Here is a 25,966-nt window from a genome sequence, read left to right on the forward strand (position 1 = left end):
AGACAAAAAAAAAAAAAAATTGTTATTAAAAACTGAGGACAAACATGAACAAAAACGGAAACCTTGTATCATGTTTGCTTTTGCTTTGACTTACAAGTCAACAAATCCCAGTTACTTTTGACTTCTTTTCAAATAAAAAAGTTCCCACTATGCTGCAGTGGGTTAATGAACCGGCATTGTCTCTGCAGAGTGCAGGTTTGATCCCTGGCCCAGAACAGTGGGTTAAGCATCTGGTGTTGCCACAGCTGTGGTGTAGGTTCCAGCTGTGGCTCAGATTTGATTTCTGACCTGGGAACTTCTTTATGCTGTGTGTGCAACCAAAAAAAAAGAAAAAAAATGTAAAAATTCTGGGGGGTGGCCTAGAGGTGAGTATGGTAAAACAGTGCTCTAGGTTCTACAGCTTTTTTTGATTAAGAAATACATTTTTTTTTTGGAGTTCCTGTCATGGTGCAGCGGAAACAAATCCAACTAGGAACCATAAGGTTGCGGATTTGAGCCCTGGCCTCGCTCAGTGGGTTAAGGATCTGGCATTGCCATGAGCTGTGGTGTAGGTTGCAGACATGGCTGGGATCTGGTGTTGCTGTGGCTGTGGTGTAGGCCAGCAGCAACAGCTCTGATTAGACCCCTAGCCTGGGAACTCCTGTATGCTGTGGATGTGGCCCTAAAAAGCAAAAAAAAAAAAAAAAACAAACTCTTTCTCTCTCTCTCTCTCTCTATATATATATATATATATTTTTTAATTTGGAAAGGTTAAAAATAAATAAAAAGTAAGCCTTCACATATATGGTCAAATGATCTTTCAGAAAGATGCCAAGGTTACACAATGGGGAAAAACAATCTCTTCAACAAGTGGTGCTGGGAAACTGGATATTCACATGTCAAGAAGCGAGTTGGACCCTTATTTACGCCACTTACCAAAATTAACTCAAAGCAAATTAAAAACCTAAATGTAATACTTGAAACTATAAAATGCTTAGAAAAAAAACCTGAGAAAAAGCTTCATGACTTTAGATTTGGCAATGATTTCTTAGAACACCAAAAACTTAGGCAATAAAAGCAAAACCAAACAAAATAACACCTAAAAACCTGCAATCCAATTAAAAAATGGGCAAAGGACTTGAACAGACATTTTTCCAAAGACATACAGATGGATTAACATACACCAGAAGAGATAACTGAACATCACTAATTATTAAGGAATGCAGATCAAAACCTCAGTTAGCTCTCTCATCATACTTGGTAGAATGGTCCCTATTTAAATAAACAGAAAAAATAACAAGTGTTGACAAGGATGTGGAGAAACTGCAACCTATGTGCACTGTTATTAGGAACAGAAGATGGCACACCTGCTATGGAAAACAGTATAGAAGTTCCTCAAAAAAATAAAAATTGAATTATGATACGATCCAGCAATCCCAGTTTTGGGTATTTATATCCAAAAGAATTAAAAACAGGATCTTAAAGAACAATTTGCACACCTGTGTTCATTACAGTATTATTCACAACGACTAGAGGTAGAAATCCTAAATGATCACTGATGGGTAAACAGATAAAGAAAATACAGTATGAATATACATGGAATAGTATTAAGCCTTAACAAAGAAGAAAATCCTGTCATATACTACAATACAGATGACCCTTGAGGACATTACGCTAAATAAAATAAGCCAGTCACAAAAAGACAAACACTGCATGATTCTACTTCTATGAGGTATCTGTACTAATCAAATTCTTAGAAACAGAAAGTAAAATGGTAGTTGCCAGGGGCTGGGGTAAGGATGAATGCAAGAATTATTCAATGGATTTTAAAAATTATTTTCCATTCACAGTGTATATGTATTCACCAAAAAACATCTTAAGTAAAAGGATATATACTGCTAAAATATCCTTACATAGGCTGCCTCTTTTGCTTGTATGCTGTTTGGGATTGTGATTTAGTTTTCTAAGAAATGAATTATGCTAATACAAAAAAATCCATGGGGGGGGGAGGTTGACTCCTACTTCATATTACCAATCTGGTTGAATTATCTACATGCAAAAGACAAAACAATAAACTTTCTATAAGAGAACAGAAGAATGTCTCCATAACCTTGAGCTAAGAAAAGATTTTCTGAATAGTATGCATAAAGCATTAATAAAAGAAAAGACCAACACGTTAGACAACACAGAGAACGTTTGTTCATCAAAAGACATCATTAGGAGAGTGAAAATACAACCACAGAGTAGGAAAAGATAGCTTCATATGCAGAAGATGTAATAAACTCTATAAATCATTAATAATGAAATAAGATGGATGATCCAACAGAAAGAAAGATTAAGAAATAAACCTGAATAGACACTTAACAAAACAGGATATCCAAATAACCAATAATCATATAAAGAGACGCTCAACCTCAGCAGTAGCAGCAGGGAAAGGCATTTTAATCCAAAGGAAGATGACACTATATAACCCGCCAAAGTTAGAGATTAACAATACTGTCAGCAAAGATGAGGAGCAATAGGAACTCTCATATGCTACTGGTGTAAATGATATTTCACTGTGGAAAACTATCTGGCACTATCTCTGAAATAAACATGTATCTTCTGATCAAACGAATTTACTTCTAAACATAAATGTACTGAAAGTCATGTACAGGAATGTTCTCCAAACTGGAAATCAAATGTAAAATTTTTGTCAACAAAAAAACAGATTGATCAGCTGTGGTTTATTCACACAATGGAGTACTAAAAAGCAGTGAAAATGAACAAAATTACAGTGGTACTCGACAGATGGATTTCGCAAATATAAGATAAGATTTTGCTTAGCAAAAGACATCAAATTCAAAAAACAAAAACAAAAGACCATTTAATATGGCTTCATTTATATAATGTTCAAAAACAGAAAAACTACAGTGGGTAGAAAAATAAAACACTAGAAATTAGGATAAAGAGGATTCTAGGAAACAACACCTTTTATTTCTTGACCTCTGTGGTTGTTACATGAATAGATTCACTCACTTTGTGAATATTTACTGAGCCATATACTTAATATTATGTACTTATCCTATGTTGTACTTTGTAAGAAAAAAAGTTTAATGGTAGATGGAATAAGAAGGTCTAATATATAACTAATCAGAATTCAAAAAGAAAAAAAATACAGAGAATGGTAAAGAATAACTAAAGACTGATTAACTACAAATTTCCCTCATTTTTAAAGATTTCAATTTCTCAGATCAGAACATCAATAAATTCCAAGAATGAAAAATAAAAAGGAAATTCACACCTAGATACACTGTTGTGACATCAATGAAAGGAAAAAATAAAACAGCAGAGAAAAACAGAATTAAATGCATCAAGGAAGAGAGAGAAATTAACTATAAAGGGATCACAATTAGACTAACGACTGACTTTTCAACTTCAAAAGTAAGTTTAGGAGTTCCCATCGTGGCGCAGTGGTTAACGAATCCGACTAGGAACCACGAGGTTGCGGGTTCGGTCCCTGCCCTTGCTCAGTGGGTTAATGATCCGGCGTTGCCGTGAGCTGTGGTGTAGGTTGCAGATGCGGCTCGGATCCCGCGCTGCTGTGCTCTGGCGTAGGCCAGTGGCTACAGCTCCGATTCAACCCCTAGCCTGGGAACCTCCATATGCTGAGGGAGTGGCCCAAAGAAATAGCAAAAAGACAAAAGAAAAAAAAAAAAAAAAAAAAGTAAGTTTAGAATATAGTGAAATATTGGAGTTCCCATCATGGTGCAGTGGTTAACGAATCCGACTAGGAACCATGAGGTTGCGTGTTCAATCCCTGCCCTTGCTCAGTGGGTTAACGATCCGGCGTTGCCATGAGCTGTGGTGTAGGTCGCAGACATGGCTCGGATCCTGCGTTGCTGTGGCTCTGGCGTAGGCTGGTGGCTACAGCTCTGATTAGACCCCTAACCTGGGAACCTCCATATGCCGCGGGAGCGACCCAAGAAATGGCAAAAAGACCAAAAAAAAAAAAAGAATATAGTGAAATATCATCTGAAATAGAAAAACTATCAAATTAGAGATCTGTACCTATTAAAACTACCTTTGAAGAACTGACAAAAAAGATATTTTCTGGAAAATGATGAAAAGTGAAGAAGGGCATGAAAGAAAAAAAAGAAAAATAGGGAACCAAATTCTCATCTAAAGGAACTGTTAAATAATGTACCTTAGGGAGTTCCTGTTGTGGCTCAGCAGCAACCAAACCAACTAGTATCCATGAGGACGTGGGTTCAACCCCTGGCCCCGCTCAGTAGGTTAAGGATCCAGTGCTGCTGTGAGCTGAAGTGTAGGTTGCAGATGTGGGTCAGATTTGGCGTTGCTGTGGCTGTGGTGTAGTCTGACAGCTGAAGCTCCGATTCAACCCCTAGCCAGGGAACATTCGTATGCCATGGGTGGAGCCCTAAAACACAAAACAAAACAAAAGAATGTACTTTAGGTACAAAATGATCCCACATAGGTAATCTGTAATGGAGGAGCCAAAGTTATTGGTCAGTTAAGTAGGTAAATCTAAACAAACACTATTAAAACAATGATATTTTACAACAAGTGGGAAAATAAGACATAACTACATTTCTGAATATTATAAGCATATAATATTAGCAAGGGAAGAAGAAACTATAATATGATAAGGTACACATTCAGGAAAAGGGCAAAAGTATTCACTGACTTTAAAACTTTGTTAATTATTCTTGTAAAACACGAATGGCTATCATCCTTGCAAGTAGCAGAAACAAAATGGGCCAAAAAAACCTTCAAGCAATTCAAAAGGAAGGCAAAAAGAAGAGGTAAAAATTAATAATGGAAATCTTTTTAAAATAGAAAACTGATAGTAAGATAAATAAACAGATCCAAATACATCAGCACTCTCAATAAACATAAATTGAATCTCCACTTAAAAGCCAACATTGGAGTTCCCATCATGGCTCAGTGGTTAATGAATCTGACTGGGAACCGTGAGGTCATGGGTTCAATTGCTGGCCTCGCTCAGTGGGTCAAGGATCCGGCGTTGCAGTGAGCTGTAGTGTAGGTTGCAGATGCGGTTTGGATCCCGAGTTGCTGTGGCTCTGGTGTAGGCTGGTGGCTACAGCTCTGATTAGACCCCTAGCCTGGGAATGCCCATATGCCGTGGGAGTGGCCCTAGAAAAGGCACAAAAAAAAAAAAAAAAAAAAAAAAAAAAAAAGCCCACATTGTGAGAAATGGATAAGAAAACAAAATCCAGCTATAGGATACTATTTTTATAAGTACACATCATAACATATGGACAAAGAAGAGCTGAGATTCAAGTAATGGAAAAAGATATACCAGGTTAACACAAATAATGGGATGCCAACAAAGGCTTTGATACAAAGAAATGAAATGACAAGATTACAAAGGAGCATTCTGAAGAGTAAGTGATTTTTCCAAACCAAGTATAGCTATTGCTATACATATATATATAAAATATTATTATATATATATATATATAATATAATTGACATTTAGATTCATTTCACCTCATTTAATTCAGCTCAAGGCTTGAGCTTACTAATATCCTCTAAGAAATGGATTCTTTTGTCTAGTATACTAGCATCCCTTTTTGACATGCAAATATTTGATAAACACACCAGCAATGACTTTAGGCAAAACAGTGAGAAAGTAGTCATGACAATGAAGTCTAGTATAGAATCCTGTAGCACAATAACAGAAGCATCTTTAAAAGCTGATACTGTTTGCTTAGAGTGTACCTGCCCAAGTAACTACAAACCCTGTTACGATTACTCACACCTTATTTAACTTTATACACAAGTTAATCAAGAATGATTTTCTCAAATACTTTACTGAAATTTAGACATTCTGTCAACAATATCTTTACCTGTATATGCATGTGTACATACACACATACAAATCTAAACATGTACATACACACATATATCTACACACATGCACACATACAAAACATGCATTTACAAATATGTCATATATATAAATCACAGTACTACTGTACCTCATAGGTAGTTCCATAATGGCACGTAAACTGGCATTGTCTGTTGGTTTCTGCATCTTGCTCAACATTGGTATAAAATATTACTCCATCACCAGAGCAGGATACAATCTGCTTATCATTTGTGCATGGCAAGAACTTTGCACTAAATATATTTGCTCGGTGCCCTGAACGAATTGTTGTCAAAACCTAAAACACACAGAGGAAATAGTTTTTAGTAGTTTATTATTTCCCAGAAAGAAACGTTCATATTTAATACAATCATAGTCAGGAATAAATTCTCATTAACATTCTCATCTCAATGAAAAATTATTATTTGGGAGTTTTCACTGTGGCATAATGGGTATGGCGGCATCTCTGCAATGCCAGAATGCAGGTTTGATCCCCAGCACAGTGGGTTAAAGAATCCAGCGTTGCTGCAGCACAATTGGTGGCCCAGGAACTCCATATGCCATGGAGTGGCCAAAAAAAGAAAAAACAGACAAAAGTACAACTCAAAAAGATATATGCACCCATATGTTCACAGCAGCACTATTCACAACAGCCAAGATATGGAAGCATCCTAAATGTCCATCAAAAGATCAATGGGGAGTTCCCGTTGTGGCGCAGTGGTTAACGAATCTGACTAGGAACCATGAGGTTGCGGGTTCGATCCCTGCCCTTGCTCAGTGGGTTAACAATCCGGCGTTGCCATGAACTGTGGTGTAAGTCGCAGACACGGCTCGGATCCTGCGTTGCTGTGGCTCTGGCGTAGGCTGGTGGCTACAGCTCCGATTAGACCCCTAACCTGGGAACCTCCATATGCCACGGGAGCAGCCCAAAGAAATAGCAAAAAGACCAAAAAAAAAAAAAAAAAAAAAAAAAAAAAAAAAAAAAAAAAAAAAAAATCAATAGATTGAGAAAATATGGTTCATACATGCAATGGAATACTACTCAGCCATAAAAAGGAACAAAAAATGCCATCTGCAGCCACATGGATGAAACTAGGGATTATCATACTAAATGAAGTAAGTCAGCACGAGAAAGACAAATACCATATATGCGGAATCTAAAATATGGCACAAATTAACCTGTCTACAAAACAGAAACAGACTCACATAGAGAACAGACTTGTAGTTGCCAAGAGGGAGAAGGGAAGGAGTGAGATGGACTGGGAGTTTGGGGCTGGCAGGTATAAATTATTATACTTAGAATGGATAAGCAATGAAGTCCTATTGTGTAGCACAGGGAACTATATCCAGTCTCTTGGGATGGACCATGATGGAAGATAATATAAGAAAGGGAGGAGTTCCCGTTGTGGTGCAGTGGTTAACGAATCCAACTAGGAACCATGAGGTTGCGGGTTCGGTCCCTGCCCTTGCTCAGTGGGTTAACGATCCAGCGTTCCCGTGAGCTGTGGTGTAGGTTGCAGACGCGGCTCGGATCCTGCGTTGCTGTGGCTCTGGCGTAGGCCGGTGGCTACAGCTCCGATTCAACCCCTAGCCTGGGAACCTCCATGTGCCGCGGGAGCGGCCCAAGAAATAGCAACAACAACAACAACAAAAGACAAAAAGACAAAAGACAAAAAAAAAAAAAAAAAAAAAAGAAAGGGAGTGTGTGTGTGTGTGTGTGTGTGTGTGTGTGTGTGTGTGTGTGTGAATGACTGGGTTGCTTTGCTGTACGGCAGAAATTGGTACACCACTGTAAGTAAACTATACTTTAATAAAAAATTATCATTTGATTCCAAACTATTATAATTAGGGAAAAAAAGAAATTAATATTTCACATATCACATATTTTCTTCTTTTCCCTCTGAGATGTAAAGAAGATTTAAGTATCATCAATTGGAATAGTGTTGAAATCAAGTCCCCCTAAAACTGAGTTACTATGCTGAGTTCATGATTAACCTCTTTATCCAAAATATTATTTCCTTTCTTGTCCAACACCTGATCCCCTCAAGACTAAGGAGAATGAAAGAAAAGGGGGAACTGAAATTGTGCAGGACCCTATGGGGCCTTCCCAGGCATAAAAGCCTGTCCCCTATTTTTTACTGTAGGAAAAAGGCTTTCAGCCCCTAGACCTTCTCTGAGTTCCAAAGGGCAGAGTCAAGCAGGTACTAACCAGGAGACTGAAGGAATGCAGAAAAACCAAGGCACCAGATTCTGGCTCTTTTTTTCTCTGGCAGGAGGAAAAGAGTTGTGTAGAACAATTCACTACATGTCTCTGAGTTCTACAGGAACTAAGGCCTCCAACGAGGTGGAGGACGCTAACTTCAGGCTGAGCACAAGTATGTGGACCTCAGACTGGTTGGAACCAGAAAGCTGATGACTGGGATTCCTGGAACTTCAACCTGTGACCTCACCACCAGCCAACCAGAGGAGGGTTACACGGCCTGCAGCTCTCCCCCCAAATTTTGTGTATAAGAACGTCTTCCCTGAAACCCATGGGGAGACTAGGTATTCTGAGCAGAGGCCGCCCAATCTCCTTGCATGGTCCTTGCAATAAACCCTTCTCTGCTCCAAACTCCAACATTTTGGTTTGTTGGACCTCACTGTGTGCGAGTCACATGAGCTTGGGACTGACAATAGTGCCTTGAAAATTAAATAAACATATTTTCTTTCACCTACGTGGTATATCTGACACATTCATAAACTCTCAGTAAATACGAAAAAACTATCTTGATTGACTTTTGAAACTATTTACTAGACGATTATTAAGTTACTCCCTTTTAGGATGAAGAAATAAAAATAAACTGAATTTAAAAGAATCATAAAATTAAAGTAATAAAAAAAAAAAAAAAGGAGTTCCTGCTGTGGCGCAGTGGAAATTAATCCGACTAGGAACCATGAGGTTGCAGGTTCAATCCCTGGCCTTGATCAGTGGGTTAAGGATCTGGCGTTGCTGCGGCTGTGGCATAGGCCAGCAGCTACAGCTCCAATTAGACCCCTAGCCTGGGAACCTCCATATGCTGCAGGTGCAGCCCTAAAATAGACAAAAAAATAAATAAATGAAATTAAAGAAATGGTATCCATTAGAACATAGCAAAAGTATAAAATAAACGTTTTAATATCTGCAATATACACTGCAAATGACCAAATCTCCCAACAGCACATAAAAATTGAGAAGGGGGAAAAACTAATTTTTTTTAAAATGGACAAAAGATCTGAATAGATAGTCCAAAGATATAAAATGGCCCTTAGAAGTATGAAAAACTATCCAACTTCATTCAAAAAGCAAATGCAGGAGTTCCCGTCGTGGCACAGTGGTTAACGAATCTGACTAGGAACCATGAGGTTGCGGGTTCGGTCCCTGCCCTTGCTCAGTGGGTTAACGATCCAGCGTTCCCGTGAGCTGTGGTGTAGGTTGCAGACACGGCTCGGATCCCGCGTTGCTGTGGCTCTGGCGTAGGCCGGTGGCTACAGCTCCGATTCAACCCCTGGCCTGGGACCATCCATATGCCGCGGGAGCGGCCCAAGAAATAGCAACAACAACAACAACAGCAACAACAACAACAACAAAAAAAAGACAAAAGACAAAAAAAAAAAAAAAAGCAAATGCAAATTGAAAATACTTTAATATACTAATTCCTACTTTTCAAAGCAAAAATTTACCTTGACAATACACTATACAAGTGAGTATTGGGGGTGGGGGTGGGGGATCACCATACTCTTAAACAATTCTGGTGGGAATGTTAAATGGTATAAGAACCAATGGAGAGGAATTTAGCAATACCTCACAAAACCACATATACATTAACCCTCTGATCAGATAAGTCTATTTCTAGCAATGTACCCTGAAGATACATACGCCTCCAACAATACCAAGAAAAAAAAAAAGCACCAAGTTATTTACTGAGGTATTTAGAACAGCAAAACACAGGAGAATAGCTGAATAAATTATGGTACATCCCCATAATGCATATAGTATGAGAATTTAATGCAATGGGAATATACAGTGTGCTTTCAAAACAAAAACAAACAAACAAAAAAAACTGTGCTAAAAAAAAAAAGGAGTATGTCAAAACAGAAAAAAAGGTTACTTTAGTTCATTTTAAGTGTCTTATCAAACAAACTGGGGCAATTTAACATCAAAAAGAGTATCAGTGATAGATAATGACTTACTGAATAAAAATAAAACTCTAGGAGTTCCTACGGTGGCTCAGAGGTGACGAAGCTGACTAGTACCCATGAGGATACGGGTTCGATTCCCCGCCTCGCTCAGTGGGTTAAGGATCCAGTGTTGCTGTGAGTTGTGGTGTAGGTAACACACGGCTAGGATCCCACGTTGCTGTGACGTAGGCCAACAGCTACAGCTCTGATTCAATCCCTAGCCTGGGAACTTCCATATGTCACAGATGCAGCCCTAAAAAAAAAAAAATCTGTCAACTGATAAATGTAGAAGGAATGACAGAAATAAAAATCACTATTTGTAACAACATAACCACAACTAGTTAAGGCAAGAATCAATGAATACTGAAGCTGCAATATGAAATATTGTTATGGAACAAATTGTTCACTCAATCTCAACACACTACTACAGAGACAGCTTATTAATCACAAAGGGTAAATGTACCTACACACTGGAAAAACCAAACTTAACATCACCAATTAGGGGAAAAATTAATATCGTGTACTACAATGTCACCTATGAAGAATTCTTAGCAAATATGTATAATTCTGTTTGTTTTTTTTTTTTTTTTTTTGTCTTTTTAGGACCACACCCCACAGCTTATGGAGGTTCCCAGGCTAGGGGTCTAATCAGAGCTGTTGCTGCTGGCCTACACCATAGCCACAGCAACGCCAGATCTGAGCCGCATCTGCGACCTACACCACGCTCACGGCAATGCCAGATCCTTAACCCATTCAGCAAGGCCTGGGATCAAACCTGCAACCTCACGGTTCCTAGATGGATTCGTTTCTGATGCGCCATGACGGGGACTCCAAAAATATGTAATTCTAATCTACTCATGAGGAAACAATCAGACAAATCTAAATTGAGAGACATTCTTTAAAAACAACTTGACTAGTATGTCAATACAACAACAAAACAACATATCAATGTCATGAAAGACCAAAAATTTGGATGAATTATTCTAAAGGAGGCTAAAGAAATAAGACAACTAAATGAAATGTGTGATGCTGGATTGGGGGCAAGATTGAAAGAGGCATGGCAGCAATAAAAAATTGCTAAAACAAATGGGAAAATCTGAATATAGACCATATATGTATATATGATTGTGTGTTGTGTTTTTTTTTTGTGTGTGTGTGTGCGTGCACGTGTACGTAATAGGATTTCAGGATTCAGAAACATCAAGTTTCCCTCTGTTAAGTCAGAACCATTAAGTAACGCTATCTCTGAAATAAAACTATGGCCTGTCCTTTAACCAAGAATAGCCTCAATACCAAATGCTTTTTAAGGTGAATAACCACAAATATTTATTTAAATATCTTAACTATTTAAATGTGGGGAAAAAAAATACATGGACAATTTATTCTGTAAGATTGCTAATATTAAACACTTCAGTCTGCCAATCTACCATGTTCTCACTTATATAAAAATATCTGTATACTTAGTCTCCTATACAAAGTGAGAAAAAGAGCCAATAAAAATAAGAATATAATCCTAATTAAAACTTCATCTGAGGAGTTCCCTAGTGGCCTAGCAGCTAAGAATCTGGTGTTTTTCACTGCTGTGGTTCACATAACTGCTGTGGCATGGATTTGATCCTAAGCCCAGTAACTCTTGTATGCCATGGGCACAACCAAAAAAAATACAAAAACAAAAACCTTGATATGACATCAGAGTTTAATGAATTGGATATTATGAAGCATTTCATTAGAACCCAGCCACTGTTTGCAAACCAATAAAATCCAGTTTCTTAAATTGCTTGGCTGAAGATTAGATTCAGAGCATAAAAGAAAAAAAAAAAAAATCACGCTGTCATTTTTTTCCCCACAGACTGGTTTACTGAGATAATGTCACTTTGGGCAATTTTATCCACATGGATAAAATGAGGCATACTTAAATTTTCTAGGGTCAAAAGGCTGAATGAAATCTAATGTTAGCGTAAAGAAACTAGGGAACTTGTATGTGATAACTTTCAAATTATATAACAAACTTTAGCAAAATAAGGATATTCTTTACAAATGCCCACTCCACGATTATTCACTCTTTCTTGATTACCATATTCTTGATTTTTTTCTCCGATTAAGTTGTAGATTTTGAAAAACCACTTTACCTTTCTGCTGTAAGGATTACTAATTACTAACTTGGTGTCATCTGAGCCAGATAAAATATATTCTCCAGTCTCATTCCAACAGATTGTATTAACCTAAAAAGAAAGCAAAAGAAAAATTTAAGCAAACTGAAAATAAAAACAAGCATGCCATCTTCACTTAGCTGATAGTTCAAAATATAAATCACTAATGAGGTTATGTCTATGGTAAAGAGTATTTACCAGGCTACTTACTGAAAATATATACTGAGTGCCATTTAGAAAACACAATGTTCATAAATTCACAATGAAGTATGTCTTTCTTAAGTTTTACCTAAACTTATTTTAGTCTATTTTATATCCAGAGACATAAAACCAAGTCACTTAAAGAGGAATTAGAAAAGCTCACTATGGAGCTATAGTAAACAAGACTGTGTAGTACTGTCATGATCACAGACATAAAGCAGTGGAATGGTATTGAGTCTAGATGTAATGTTTATATTTTTGGTCAGGTAATTCTTGACAGGGGTCCGAGACCACTGAATGGAAGAATAATCTTTTCAACAAAGAGTGCTAGGACAACTGTATATACACAAGCGAAAGAATGAATTTGGACCTCTCCTTCACACCATAAACAAAAATCACTGAAAATGATCAAAGAGTCAAATGTAAGAGCAAAATGTAAAATTTTTTAAATTTTAAAACAAAGGTACCAATCTTCCTGAAAACTAAAACCACAATGAATTACTATTTCACATCCATTAAGATGGCTATAATAATTTAAGAAAAATAAAATACAAAATATAAGAAGAGTTAGAGAGAAGGTCAAGAAACTGGTACCCTGATCCATTTCTAGAAGGAATGCAAAGGAGTACAGCTATTTGGAAACACTGAAAAAGAATTACCATATGAGCCATCAATGCCACAAGATATATATATATGCCACAAGAGAATTAAAAAGATGTCACAAATCACTTGTACACAAACTTGTTCACAGCTGCATTATTCATAATAGCCAAAAATGGAAGCAACTCAAATATTTACCAACTAATGAATAAACAAAATGTGAGAAAAAAAAATGTGAGTAACCCACTTGCTCATAACAAAATATCCATACAATGAAGTATTATTCAGCCATGAAAAGAAATAATGATACATGCTGCAACAAAGATGAACCTTAATAACATTACGCTAAGTGAAAAAAGCCAGTCTGAAAGGCCACATATTATATGGTTCATGTACATAAAAGTCCAGAATAAGTGTATCTACAGAAATAAAAAGCAGACCAGTGACTGCCAATAGTTAGGTGGAGGTGAATGAGAATGTCTGATAATTGGTACGGACTTTCTCTTTTGGATGGTGAAAATATACAGGAATTAAGATAGTGGTGACAGCTATAAAACTTTATGAATACAGTAAAAAGGCAGTGAACTGCACACTTAAAATAGATGAATTTTACAGAATGTGAATATCTACATTAAAAAAAAAATTACTGGGAGTTCCCGTCCTGGCACAGTGGGTTAAGGATCCGGCATTGCCATGAGCTCTGGTGTAGGTTGCAGACATGGCTCAGATCCCGCGTTGCTGTGGCTCTGGTGTAGGCCGGCAGCTACAGCTCCGATTCAACCCCTAGCCTGGGAACCTCCATATGCCGCGGGAGCGGCCCAAGAAATGGCAAAAAGACAAAAAAAAAAAAAAATTACTGACTTCCACTTTCAGTCAAGATGGAGAAACAAGGACCAGATTTACCATCACATCTGAAATAACCAAAAAATAGTAGAATATACATTCTTTTTAAGCATACATGAAATATTTTCCAATATAGAAAATATTTATGGGCTATAAAACATATCTCGATATATGTAAAAGACTTTAAGTTTTACAAAATATGTTCTGTCCAAAATGGAATTAAATTAGAAATCATTAAAACAAATATCTGAAAACCATAAAGTAACAGATGATCAAAAAAGAAATCACAAAATAAATTACAAATTATTTTGAACTGAATGACAATAAAAGCAAAACAATAATTTACTCGTTACAGCTAATGGAGTGCTTGGAAATTTATACCATAAAAACACCTATATTAAAGAAGATAATGGTTCCAAAACGATAACCCAAAAAGCTATAAAGAGAAGACCAATGAAACCAAAAGTCAAAAGAAGACTGGAAGTAACAAATATAAGAGCCGAAATCAATGAAATAGAAAACAGGAAAACACAGAAAATTAAGAGAAACCAGAAACTCATGCTTTGAGAAGACAATCAACAAACCTCTCTATCCAGACTAATCAAGAAAAAGAAGGGGCAAAGAGAGTTCCCACTGTGGCCCAATGGCTGAAAGAGGAAAAAAAAAAAAAAAGAAAAAGAAAAAGAAAAAGATGGGGCAGGGAACTTATTACCGATATCAAGAATGACAGCAGTGACATCATTAACTACACATTCTAAAAATATTTAAACATATAAAAGAATACTGTGAAAAACAATTTTATTCAATAAATTCAATAATTTGGAGAATTGAAAAAAATCCTTGAAAACAAAATTTAATCGATACAAAGTCCATTTTTATTAAGGAATTGTAATTAGAATTTTCAACAAAGAAAACTCCAGGCCCAGACTGCTTCACTGATCAATTACGCCGAATGTTTTCTGGTTTGGTTTTTTTTTTGTTGTTTTTTGGGGGGGCCATGCCTGAGGGATCAAACCCACACCACATCGGCAACCAGAGCTACAGCATGACAATGCAGATCTTTACCCCGACTGAGCCACCAGAGAACTCCTGACAAATATGCATTTTTTTAAATATAATGAAAATTCTATACCAAGTCTTTTAGAAAATTAAGGAGGACCATATACTTCCCAACTCATTGGTACAAGAAAACTATGCAAAAAAAAAAAAAAAAAAAAAAAAAAAAAAGGAGTTCCCGTCGTGGCGCAGTGGTTAACGAATCCGACTAGGAACCATGAGGTTGCGGGTTCGATCCCTGCCCTTGCTCAGTGGGTCAAGGTTCCGGCGTTGCCGTGAGCTGTGGTGTAGGTCACAGACGTGGCTCGGATCCTGCGTTGCTGTGGCTCTGGCGTAGGCTAGCAGCTACAGCTCCGATTCGACCTCTAGCCCGGGAACCTCCATATGCCGCGGGAGCGGCCCAAGAAATGGCAAAAAGACAAAAAAAAAAAAAAAAAAAAAAGAAAACTATGGACCAATATCCTTAATGTACACACAAAAATTCTAAAACAAAACTTCAGAAAACTGAATAAAACAATATATATAAATAGGTAATACAATCATGACTCAAAGAGATTTATCTCTAGAATGCAAGACTGGTTTGACATTCAAATATTAATTAATGTAATTTATGACATTTAGAAACTAAAAAAAAAAAAATCATATGATCACAGAAATAAACACAGAAAAGACATCTGAAAAGGATCCAACAACAATCCATAATAACAGCTCTCAGCAAAGTAGAAAGGATTTTTTTTCAACCTGACAATGAATATCTTATTAGGAAACCATCATAGCTGGGAGTTCCCAAATGGCTCAGCAGCTTACAAACCCAACTAGCATCCATGAGGGCTCAGGTTCAGTCCGTGGCCTTTCTCAGTGAGTTAAGGATCTGGCATTGCTGTGAGCTATGCTGTAGGTTGCAGACATGGATCGGATCCTGCATTACTATGGCTGCATAGCCTGGCAGCTGCAGCTCCAATTCGATCCCTAGCCTGGGATCTTTCATATGCCACAGGTTTGGCCCTAAAAAGCAAAAACAAACAAGCAAAGCCATCATACTTAATAAAAACTGGATACTTTCCCTCTAAGAACAAAAGGAGACAAGGATGTCTGCTCTCACTTCTGTTCAACACTGTCTAGAGTACTAGACAGTGCCATAAGACAAGAAAAAGAAATAAAAGGAAACCAGACAGGAAAAGAATAAAACTATTTTTATTCTGAGAAGACATGCTTCTTTATGTAGAATAACCTATAGAATCTTTTTAAAAGGGATTGAAACTAATAAGTGGTTTAGGAAGTTTGAAGGATACAGATGAATACCATATTCCCTCCGTATCCATGAGGATTGGTTCCAGGACCCCTCGACGAATGCCAAAATCTGCAGATGCTCAAGTCCCTTATATAAAATGGAGCAGTACAGTTGACCCTCGGTACCCACAGATGAGGAACCTGTAGATGTGGAGGGATGACTGTATGTAAAAATAGCACAAGGAAACCACATTTTGATGTCACCAGATATCCATTAGAATGTCTAAAATTAAAAAGAATAACTACATCAGGTCTGAAGGAAGAGACAACAATATAATAGTAACAAACTTCAACACCCCACTTTAAACAATAGATAAATCACAGAGATAGAAAATCAATAAGGAAACATTAGACTTAAACTACACTTTGAATCTAACAGATGTACACAAAAGATTCCATTCCAGAACCAGCAGAACAGACATTCTTCTCTTGTGCACATAGAACATTCTCTAGGATAAATCACGTTAAGATCACAAAAGAAGTATCAGAAAACTTAAAAAAAAAATCATATCAAATATTTTTTCTGACTACAGTGGTATAAAAACAGAAATCAACAGGAGGAAAACTGGAAATTTCACCAGCATGTACAAATTAAGTAACACACTCCTGGACAACATAAGGAAAAAAAAATATATCTTGAGTCAAGTGAAAATGGAAACAAAACATATGGGATGCAGCAAAAACAGTTTTAAGCAGGGAGTTCACAGCAACCAATGCTTACATTAAAAAGAAAGAAAGATCTCAAATAACCTAACTTTACACATTGAGGAAATAGAAAAGAAAAAATCCAAAGTTGGCAGAAGGAAGGATTTAACAAAGATCAGAGCAGAAATGAATAAAATAAAGAATAGGAAAATAAAAGGTCAACAAAGCTAAGAGTTGGATTTTTTTTTTTTTTTCTTAAGGGCTGCACCCACTACATATGGAAGTTCCCAGGGTAGGCATTGAATCCAAGCTACAGTTGCAGGTCTATAGCCACAGCAACGCAGAATCCGAGCCACGTCTATGACCCACACCACATCTCACAGCCACTCCAGATCCCCCGACCTAGTGAGCAAGGCCAGTAATTGAACGTATCTTCAGGGATTCTAGTCAAGATGTGTTTCCACTGTGCCACAAAGGAAACTCCCAAGAGTTCAATTTTTGAAAAGATTAACAAAATTGATAAATCTTTAGATGGACTTAACAAGAAAAAAAAAGACTCAAATAAATAAAATTATAAATGAAAAAAAGACATTACAACTCATACCATAGAAACACAAAGAATCAAAGAGACTACTATGGGCAATTATACATCCACAAATTAGACAACCTAGAATAAATTCCTAGAAACATGTTATTGACCAAGACATATCATGAAAAATAGAAAATGTGAATAGACCAATAATGAGTAAAGAGATTAAATCAAAACCCTTCCAACAATAACAACAACAACAACAAAAGCCTAGGACCAGATGGCTTTACAGGATTTAAATGTTTACTAAACATTAAAAAGAATTAATTAACCCTTCTCAAAGTCTTCCAAAAAAATGAAAAAGGAAAGAACACTCCCAAACTCATTTTCTGAGGCAAGCATAATCCTTATACCAAGGCCAGATAAAGATATTACAAGAAAAGAAAACCATAAGCCAACATTTCTGATGAATATAGAGGCAAAGTTTTTCAACAAAATACTAGAAAATTGAATTCAAAAGCATATTAAAAGGATCATACACCATAATCAAATGGTGTATGATTTATCACTGGGATGCAAGAATGGTTCATTATAAACAAATCAATAAATGTAATACACCATGTTATTGGAATGAAAGCTAAAAATGATCATCTCAATAAATACAGAAAAAGCATTTGACAAAATTCAACATCTTTCATGATAAAAATTCTCAACAAACTAGGTATAGAAGGAACACATCTCAACATAATAAAGGACATATATGATAAGCCCACAGCCAATATCATACTCAATGGTGAAAGAATGAAAGCTTTTCCTCTAGGATCAGGAACAAGACAAGGATGTCAACTCTCATCACTTTTATTCAACATAATACTGAAGTCTCAGCCAGAATAATTAGACAAGAAAAAGAAATATGAAAATTGGAAATAAAGAAGTAAAACTGTCTCCATGTGCAGATGGCCTGACCTTATGCATCGAAAATCCTGAAAACTCCACCAAAAATTTGTTAGCACTAATAAATGAATTCATTAGCATCAAGATATAAAATCAACAAACAAAAAACAGCTGCATTTCTATGCGCTAACAATGAACTATCTGAAAAAGAAATAAAGAAAACAAGCACATTTACAATAGTATCAAAAACAATAAAATACTCAGGAATAAATTTGACCAAGGAGCTGAAATCTATACCACAAAGATGAGAAACACTGATGACAGAAATAAGTGACATATGTCATGTATGAGAAGAGTTGTTATTCTATACTACCCAAAAGCTATCTATAGATTCAAGGCAATCCTTATCAAAATTCCAATGGCAATTTTCACAGAAATAGTAAAGAAATCCTATAATTTGTACCGAACCACAAAAGACCACAAATAGACAAAGCAATCTTGAAAAAGAAAAACAAAGCTGAAGGCATCGAACTTGTTGGCTTCAAACTATATTACAAAGCTGTGTTAATCAAAATAGTATGGTATTTGCCTAAAAACAGACACATAGATCAACAAAACAGAACAGAGGACCCAGAAAATAACCCATGCATACATAGGGTCAATTAATTTACAACAAAGGGAAAAGAACAGTCTCTTCAATAAACAGTGTTGGGAAAACTGGGTGTTCACATGCAAAACAAAATTAACCTGAAACAGATTATGGATTTAAGCATAAGACCTGAAGCAATAAAACTCCTAGAAAAAAATATAGTGAAAAGCTCCTTCACCTTGACCCTGGCAGTGATTTTTTTGGACAGGACACCAAAAACACAAGCAACAGGAATTCCCGCCGTGGCGCAGTGGTTAACGAATCCAACTAGGAACCATGAGGTTGCGGGTTTGGTCCCTGCCCTTGCTCAGTGGGTTAACGATCTGGCGTTGCCGTGAGCTGTGGTGTAGGTTGCAGACACGGCTCGGATCTTGCATTGCGGTGGCTCTGGCATAGGCCGGTGGCTACAGCTCCGATTAGACCCCTATCCTGGGAACCTCCATATGCCGCGGGAGCAGCCCAAGAAATGGCAAAAAGACAAAAAAAAAAAAAAACACAAGCAACAAAAAGAAAAATCAGGGAGTTCCTGTTGTGGCTCAGCAGGTTATAAACCCAACCAGTATCCATAAGAATGTGGGTTCAATCCCTGGTCTCACTCAGTGGGTTAAGGATCTGGCACTGCCATGAGCTGCAGTGTTATTTCCAAAAGCCAAGACATGCAAAGAACCTAGGTGTTTGGCAGTGGGTGAATGAATAAAGAAAATATGATTCACACACACAGATATATATACACACACACTGGAATATTTTTTGGCCATAAAAATAAAGGAAATCCTAATATCTGCAATGTGGATGAACCCTGAGGGCCAGATAAAGAATGAGAAATACTATGCAATACTGCTTATATGTGGAATCTAAAAAATGCTCAACTGACCGAAACACAGAGTACATTGGTGGTTGCCAGAGGCTGGGAAGTTAGAAGAAATGAGATATTCAAAAAGCATAACTTCCAGTTATAAGTGAGTTCTGGGACCCAAGTTCTCCAGTGGCTCAGCGCAGCGACCTGACATTAATACTGCTGCTGTGGCTCGGGTTTGATCCTGGCCTTGGAACTTCCATGTCACAGATAATGGCCAAAAAAAAAGGTTCTGGGATCTAATGTACAGCATGGTGGTTACAGTTAACAATGCTGTGCTGTATATTTGAAAGATGCTAAAAATAAAACTTAAATGTTCTCAACACCATCTCCATGACAATAAAAATGCAATTATGTGAAGTGATAAATGTGTTAACCAAGCTTATTGTTATAATCATTTTGCAATTTATATATGTACCAAATCATCACATTTTACACATTAAACTTATACACTGATATACATAAATGATATGTCAATAAAGATGGGGAAAATAGAGTAGATGGATGCTCATGAAACTAAAATATGTGATTATGTGTATTAGGGAGCAGAAAGAAATGGGGTAGACAGGAACAGGAGTAAGAGCCACACTTCTCAATGTATACTTTTTTACATAATTGATTTTTATATCATGAGAAGGCATTACTTTAAAAATTAAATGCAAAAAAAATAAGAACATAATGTTTAAAAAGTAGTGCAAAAGCCAAAAAGATATCTTTAAGCTTGCAGGAAAAGTTTACCTTCCACTCATTTTTAGAAAAATATTTAAGAATATACCCAGTAAAATCTGAAAGTAAATTCAAAAATGCTAAGATACAGAATCCACAGCTCGTAAAAACTCATAAAAGCATTATACACTATACGTTATGGGAAAATTCGTTTTAAATTAACACTAGAAAATTCTCCTTTGGGTAAAGAGAAAGATTTGACCTTTGGTCCTTAAAGAAGGACATAAAATCCAACTTGCAACACATGGTTTGCCTCTTCAATAAACACTTCATTAAGTGCCAAATGTGTGCTAGCCACTATCTCTCAATTCTAGATGAAGAAAATTAATTTATGAAGATATTTTGGGGGCCAGAGTGTTAGAGTAGAGGGAGGCAAGTATATAGACTACGAACAAATAAATCAATGTATAATTTTAATGTCAGATAGTGACATGAATTACAGGGGGAAAAAACCATAGCAAGGGAAAGATGCTGATCAGGAGTAGGGAGCTATTAGAGTGGCCAGGAAAAGCTTCTCTATTAGGTAATACTTAGAGCTAAATGAAATGAGGAAGTAAGCTTCAAAGATATATGAGGAAGAGAGTTCTAGACAAAAGACATAAAATATATAAGGCAGAGGTGTACCTGGGGTACTTAAAGGAACAGAAAAAGATGAGCTGACTGAAACAAATACGTATCATGGAGAACACAGTAAAGGATGAAATGGAGAAAAAAAAAGCAAGTGCCAAATCATGTAGGGCCTCTGAAGCAATAAGGCTTTTGGGTTTACCCTAAGTAAGCTAGAAACCCATTGGAGGGTTTTGAGCCACTGAGTGTGCTCATCTATAAAACAGGTGATATATTACATAATTTTCTTCATAAATGTTCTTCCTACCCTCTCCTTATTATGAAGAGTTTAACAAAACTTAGAAATGTACATATGTGGAATTCCCAGTGTGGCTCAGTGGTAACGAATTTGACTAGTATCCATGAGGATGTGGGTTTGATCCCTGGTCCCACACAGTGGGTTAAGGATCCAGTGTTGCAGTAAGCTGCGGTGTAGGTAACAGACACAGCTCGAATCTGGCACTGCTGTGGCTGTAGCTATGACTGTGGCATAGGCCAGCAGCTGCAGCTCTGACTAGACCCCTAGCCTAAGAATTTCCACATACAATGGATGCGGACCTAAAAAAAAGAGAAAGAAATGTACATATACATAAAACTTATTAACAATGTTTACTGAATTTCAACTTTTAGAATTAATACACAGACAAATTCCAGAAAGTAACAATGGCTACAGAATACGAGGTAAATGTAATCAACATGACAACATAAAAGCATATGTAGCTGAAAGTGGTGTGAAACAGAAAGAGACAGGAAGGTAGAAGAAAGGGTGAAAGCATTTTAAGTATCTCTATTTTACAGCATCAAATACTGTCTGTGACTCGCAGAAAAAGAAAAAGATGTTTATGTATGTTGTTTAAAGTTATAGTGACCACTGGAGAGACTAAAAACAGTAACAAAATTTCTGAGAAGCCTAAATCTTAGGAAAGTGTATAAATTAGTTAATTCCTCTTCTATCACAGCAAGAAATCAATGGACAAAGCCCAAATTTGACAATTCAAGAAAAACCAGTGTAAGAATATCATATAAAGATAGGACAGCAATCACCAGAAGATGTGAAATAGAAAACAATTAAAAGGAGTTCCCATCATGGTGCAGTGGAAATGAATCTAACAAGGAACCATGAGGTTGCGGGTTCGATCCCTGGCTTCCCAGTGGGTTAAGGATTCGGCGTTGCCATGAGCTGTGGTGTAGGTCAAAGACATGGCTTGGATCTGGCGTTGCTGTGGCTGTGGTTTAGGTCGGCAGCTACAGCTCCAATTCGACCCCTAGCCTGGGAACCTCCATATGCCGCGGGAGCGGCTCAAGAAATGGCAAAAAGACAAAAAAAAAAAAGTTGGATTCCTTAGAGTTAAGGCCTAGACCCCCTTTTCACTTTGCAATTTCTTTCTGTGTTCTCTTCCTAGTCTAATGTTTTCAATTAGCAGCTATAACAGTGTTTTCCAAAGTACAATCCATGGATTACCTACATCAAAATCACCTAAAGTGTTTATCAGACTAGAGTTTTCATTGGCCTTAAAGTCAAGAGATTTGTTCTTCTTTGTTTTGGTGTCTTAATTTCTTAAGAAAAGAAAAAGAAAGAAAGAAAGGAAAGAAAGAAAGGAAGGAAGGAAGGAAGGAAGGAAGGAAGGAAGGAAGGAAGGAAGATGGAGGGAGGGAGGGAGGGAAAAGAAAAGAAAAAAGAAAAGAAAGGAAGGAAGAAAGGTTTAAAAGTAGAATTGAGATAATCGTCTTGTAATGAAATAGGTATCCCAATTGTAATAGGAATAATATATCCTTATGTATGTCAATGAATGTACTCTGATTTTCAGTAATTACTAGCCCTTGTCTATTGACTCTTGGAAATACCAAAAACCAATCTAGCAAACTCAGACCATAGAGCTTATTTGGTAACAAAGTTCCTCAACTCTTCTGCCTTTGTCACCCACACTATTGTAAAAGTCTTGTAAAGGAGAAAATAATGTAAAAGTTACATGACCTGACTTACATGCACAATCTAGGATCTGTGTATTGAATGAATTAGTGGAATAATTAGGGGACTAAAGTGGAGTAAAAGAAACCAAGTAAGAGGATACTGCAGTAGTCCAGAAAAGAGAAGTTAGCTTAAATTAGCACAAAGATAGAAGTGAATGGACTCCAGATATACTCTGCAAGTCTTATTTATTAGAGAATAGACTAGATGTAGAAGTTGAGGGTAATAGGGAGATCAAAGACAACTTGAAAATTTTTAACTTAAATAGCTGGATGAATGATGGTGCTATTTATGGAAATATAGAAGGTTATGGATTTAGCGGAAACAATCAAGTATTTGGTTTAGCTATTTGAATCCTATGATCAATCTTACCATCACTAAAAGAAGGTCACCATCTAACTCTGCATGCCTCTTTAGGCTATATAATATGAAGTGCATAGTATCACCTATCCATCTTTCTTGCCCCCAAAGATGGATCTGAATCTAATCAAACTTCTAGAAGTATCTTCCACTTACAGGAAATACAAAGGATGTAGAAACGAGTTAAATGACACCACAAAAAAAAACAAAAAAAAACAAAAAAAACAGTATCTAGAATGTGGAACAATGTATACGAAAACTGACTCAGTTTCTGCAACAAGTTAATGGGAGGGACAAAAAAAGGGTAAGATTACTCTAGATTAATAGAGGTTTAAGAGGCACATCAATCGAGGTATGGACTTTGCTTGGATCCTCTTTTGAACAAAAAACTAAAAAAGACTTTCTCTTTTTTGGCTATATCCACAGAACATGGAAGTTCCTGGGCCAGGGACCAACACCAGATCCTTAACCCACTACACCAGGCCAGAGATCGAACCTGCGCCTCAGAAGCAACCCAAGCCACTGCAGAGACAATGCCAGATCTTTAACCAGCTGCACCATGGCAAGAAAGCCTCAAAAGACATTTTTAAACAATGAGGGAAATTTGATTATGGACTGAGTATTAGATGATACCAAAAATACACTATTAATATTGTTAAATCATGTAATGGCATTTTAATTACATAAGAAAAATTTCCATTGTTTTTTGGTAACATACAGGGTCAAATGATATTATTTCTGAGCTTTGCTTTAAAATACTTCAGCCAGGAGGAAAAAAAAAAAGAAAAATGAAATGGAAAAAGAACATGTGCCAAAATCTTGGTAACTGCTAAATCCAGGTGCTGAGTATATGAAAAGCATGACTGAAGTTTTCATTAACAAAATTTAAAAACAAAAGAGTTTTGATTTGACCTGGTTAATTTTGGGGTGCTATTAGACATGCTACTGGGAATATTAATAGAGTTATAATATATGAATCTGGAGTTCAAGGAAGAAGTGGCAAGTTGGAAGTCCTGTTTTTTTAGCCACAGGCTACATAGAAACATTTAGAAAAGTGACGTGAAACAGGGTGGGAGGAGTCAAGACAGAGTGTTAGTACAGCTAACGTTTCAAAGTGGAGAAGTGGAGGAGTCAGCTAAGATGAAGATTATGCAGCAAGTAAATGGGATAGAAAGAAAACCAAGACAATGTGGGGTTAGCAGAAACCAAGCAAAAAAATTTTCAAAAAGAAAATGTGTTCAACCAATGCCTAAGGTTTCTGAGAAGTGACCACTAGATTTGCAGAAATGAAGATCACAGTACCAGTAGAGCCAAAGAGATGAAATTCATCTTCTAAATTCAAAAAATAGTTTAAAGTTTTAATGTAAAACTTATTTCTCCCATTTTATTATAGTTAGTCACAATCTCTTCTGGGAGGATTGCAGCATTTCCTCAAACATTTGAACACTTAGTATTAAAGTCCTTCACAGCTGAGAATTAACTATTACTTACACAGCCATCATGCACATTCAGGGTTGCTTCAAGTTTTAATCTTTGGATAAATTCTCTTCTTCCTGTTTAAAAAGAAACAAAGGACTAAATAAATCATAAAATTTACTGCTTAGAAAAGTATAACATGGAAGTTAAGAACCAAGAAATTGGCATGAGGTAAATTCAAGCTCTAATTTCAATTCCTTCATTTATAAGCTGAGTGACACTGGGCAAATTAATTCCTCCTTCGACTAGTTTTCTCAGTAGAGTACCTACCTACCTACCTCATGTGGTTATTGTAAAGATTAAGTGATTCAAGGACAGAATGGGCTTAACACAGTATCTGCCCCACAATAAACATTCAAATGTTCCCTTCATTTATCCATTCACTCAACAAATACATTGCATACTTACTCTCCATTCCTGGTAGTGTTCTAGGAGCTAGGAATACAATGATAATACAAAACAGAAAAATATACCTGACTCTAGTGGGGGTTAATGGAAGACAATAAACAACATGTGATTTCATGAAAGTGCTATGTGGAAAAATAAAGCAGAGAAAGGGGCTAAGAGAAGGCTGGAGGTGAGGGATAGAGTTTTCCATTTTAAATATGGTGGCAAACAGTGTTTGATAAGATGCCACCTATTTTTAAATACATCTGAATTTCAGAAATGTTAAAATATTTAAAAGTCAATTTCACAATGATGAAATGTGGCAATGAAAAAATAAAATCAGCCTAAATGTCCATCAATAAAATAATTATAATACTTCAACAGTAGAATAACTCCTTCTTTGAAAAAGAAGAATATGTTTCTTTAAGAAATGATCATCTTTACCAAAAATGGACCAAAAAGCTCATGTTTATTCAGAAGCTGTAACGAAAGGAAGCTGAATATATGACAAAGAACGGTAATTAGCTAAGTAATCAGGCTGATGAGATTTCAAAATTAAATTTAACTATGCTCTCTGTATACTGTCACAAGGGACAAATTTCTCTATTATGCTTTCTTGAATTCAATGGAAAGAGCAAGATCTTCTTGAAGCCAAATTGT

At 36.6% G+C, this 25,966-nt stretch overlaps 1 protein-coding gene across 20 annotated transcripts in view; it reads right to left on the reverse strand.

The window, feature by feature from the left end:
- DCAF6 (DDB1 and CUL4 associated factor 6) overlaps positions 1 to 25,966 on the reverse strand; it is a 158,143-nt gene that overhangs the window by 110,726 nt on the left and 21,451 nt on the right. For 12 of the 20 annotated variants that reach the window (XM_021089469.1, XM_021089465.1, XM_021089466.1 and 9 more), the window contains exons 2-4: positions 24,935 to 24,996; positions 12,199 to 12,291; positions 5,985 to 6,170 (exon numbers count right to left, since the gene is read on the reverse strand). In XM_021089469.1, the coding sequence (XP_020945128.1) occupies positions 5,985 to 6,170; positions 12,199 to 12,291; positions 24,935 to 24,996 (341 nt within the window). Of the gene's footprint in view, positions 1 to 5,984; positions 6,171 to 12,198; positions 12,292 to 16,221; positions 16,351 to 24,934; positions 24,997 to 25,966 lie in introns of all 20 variants that reach the window. The other 8 variants (XM_021089449.1, XM_021089461.1, XM_021089459.1 and 5 more) reach the window with 1 other exon arrangement.

Source organism: Sus scrofa, chromosome 4 (genome assembly GCF_000003025.6).
Source record: "Sus scrofa isolate TJ Tabasco breed Duroc chromosome 4, Sscrofa11.1, whole genome shotgun sequence".
In the NCBI taxonomy this organism is placed as follows: Eukaryota; Metazoa; Chordata; class Mammalia; order Artiodactyla; family Suidae; genus Sus; species Sus scrofa.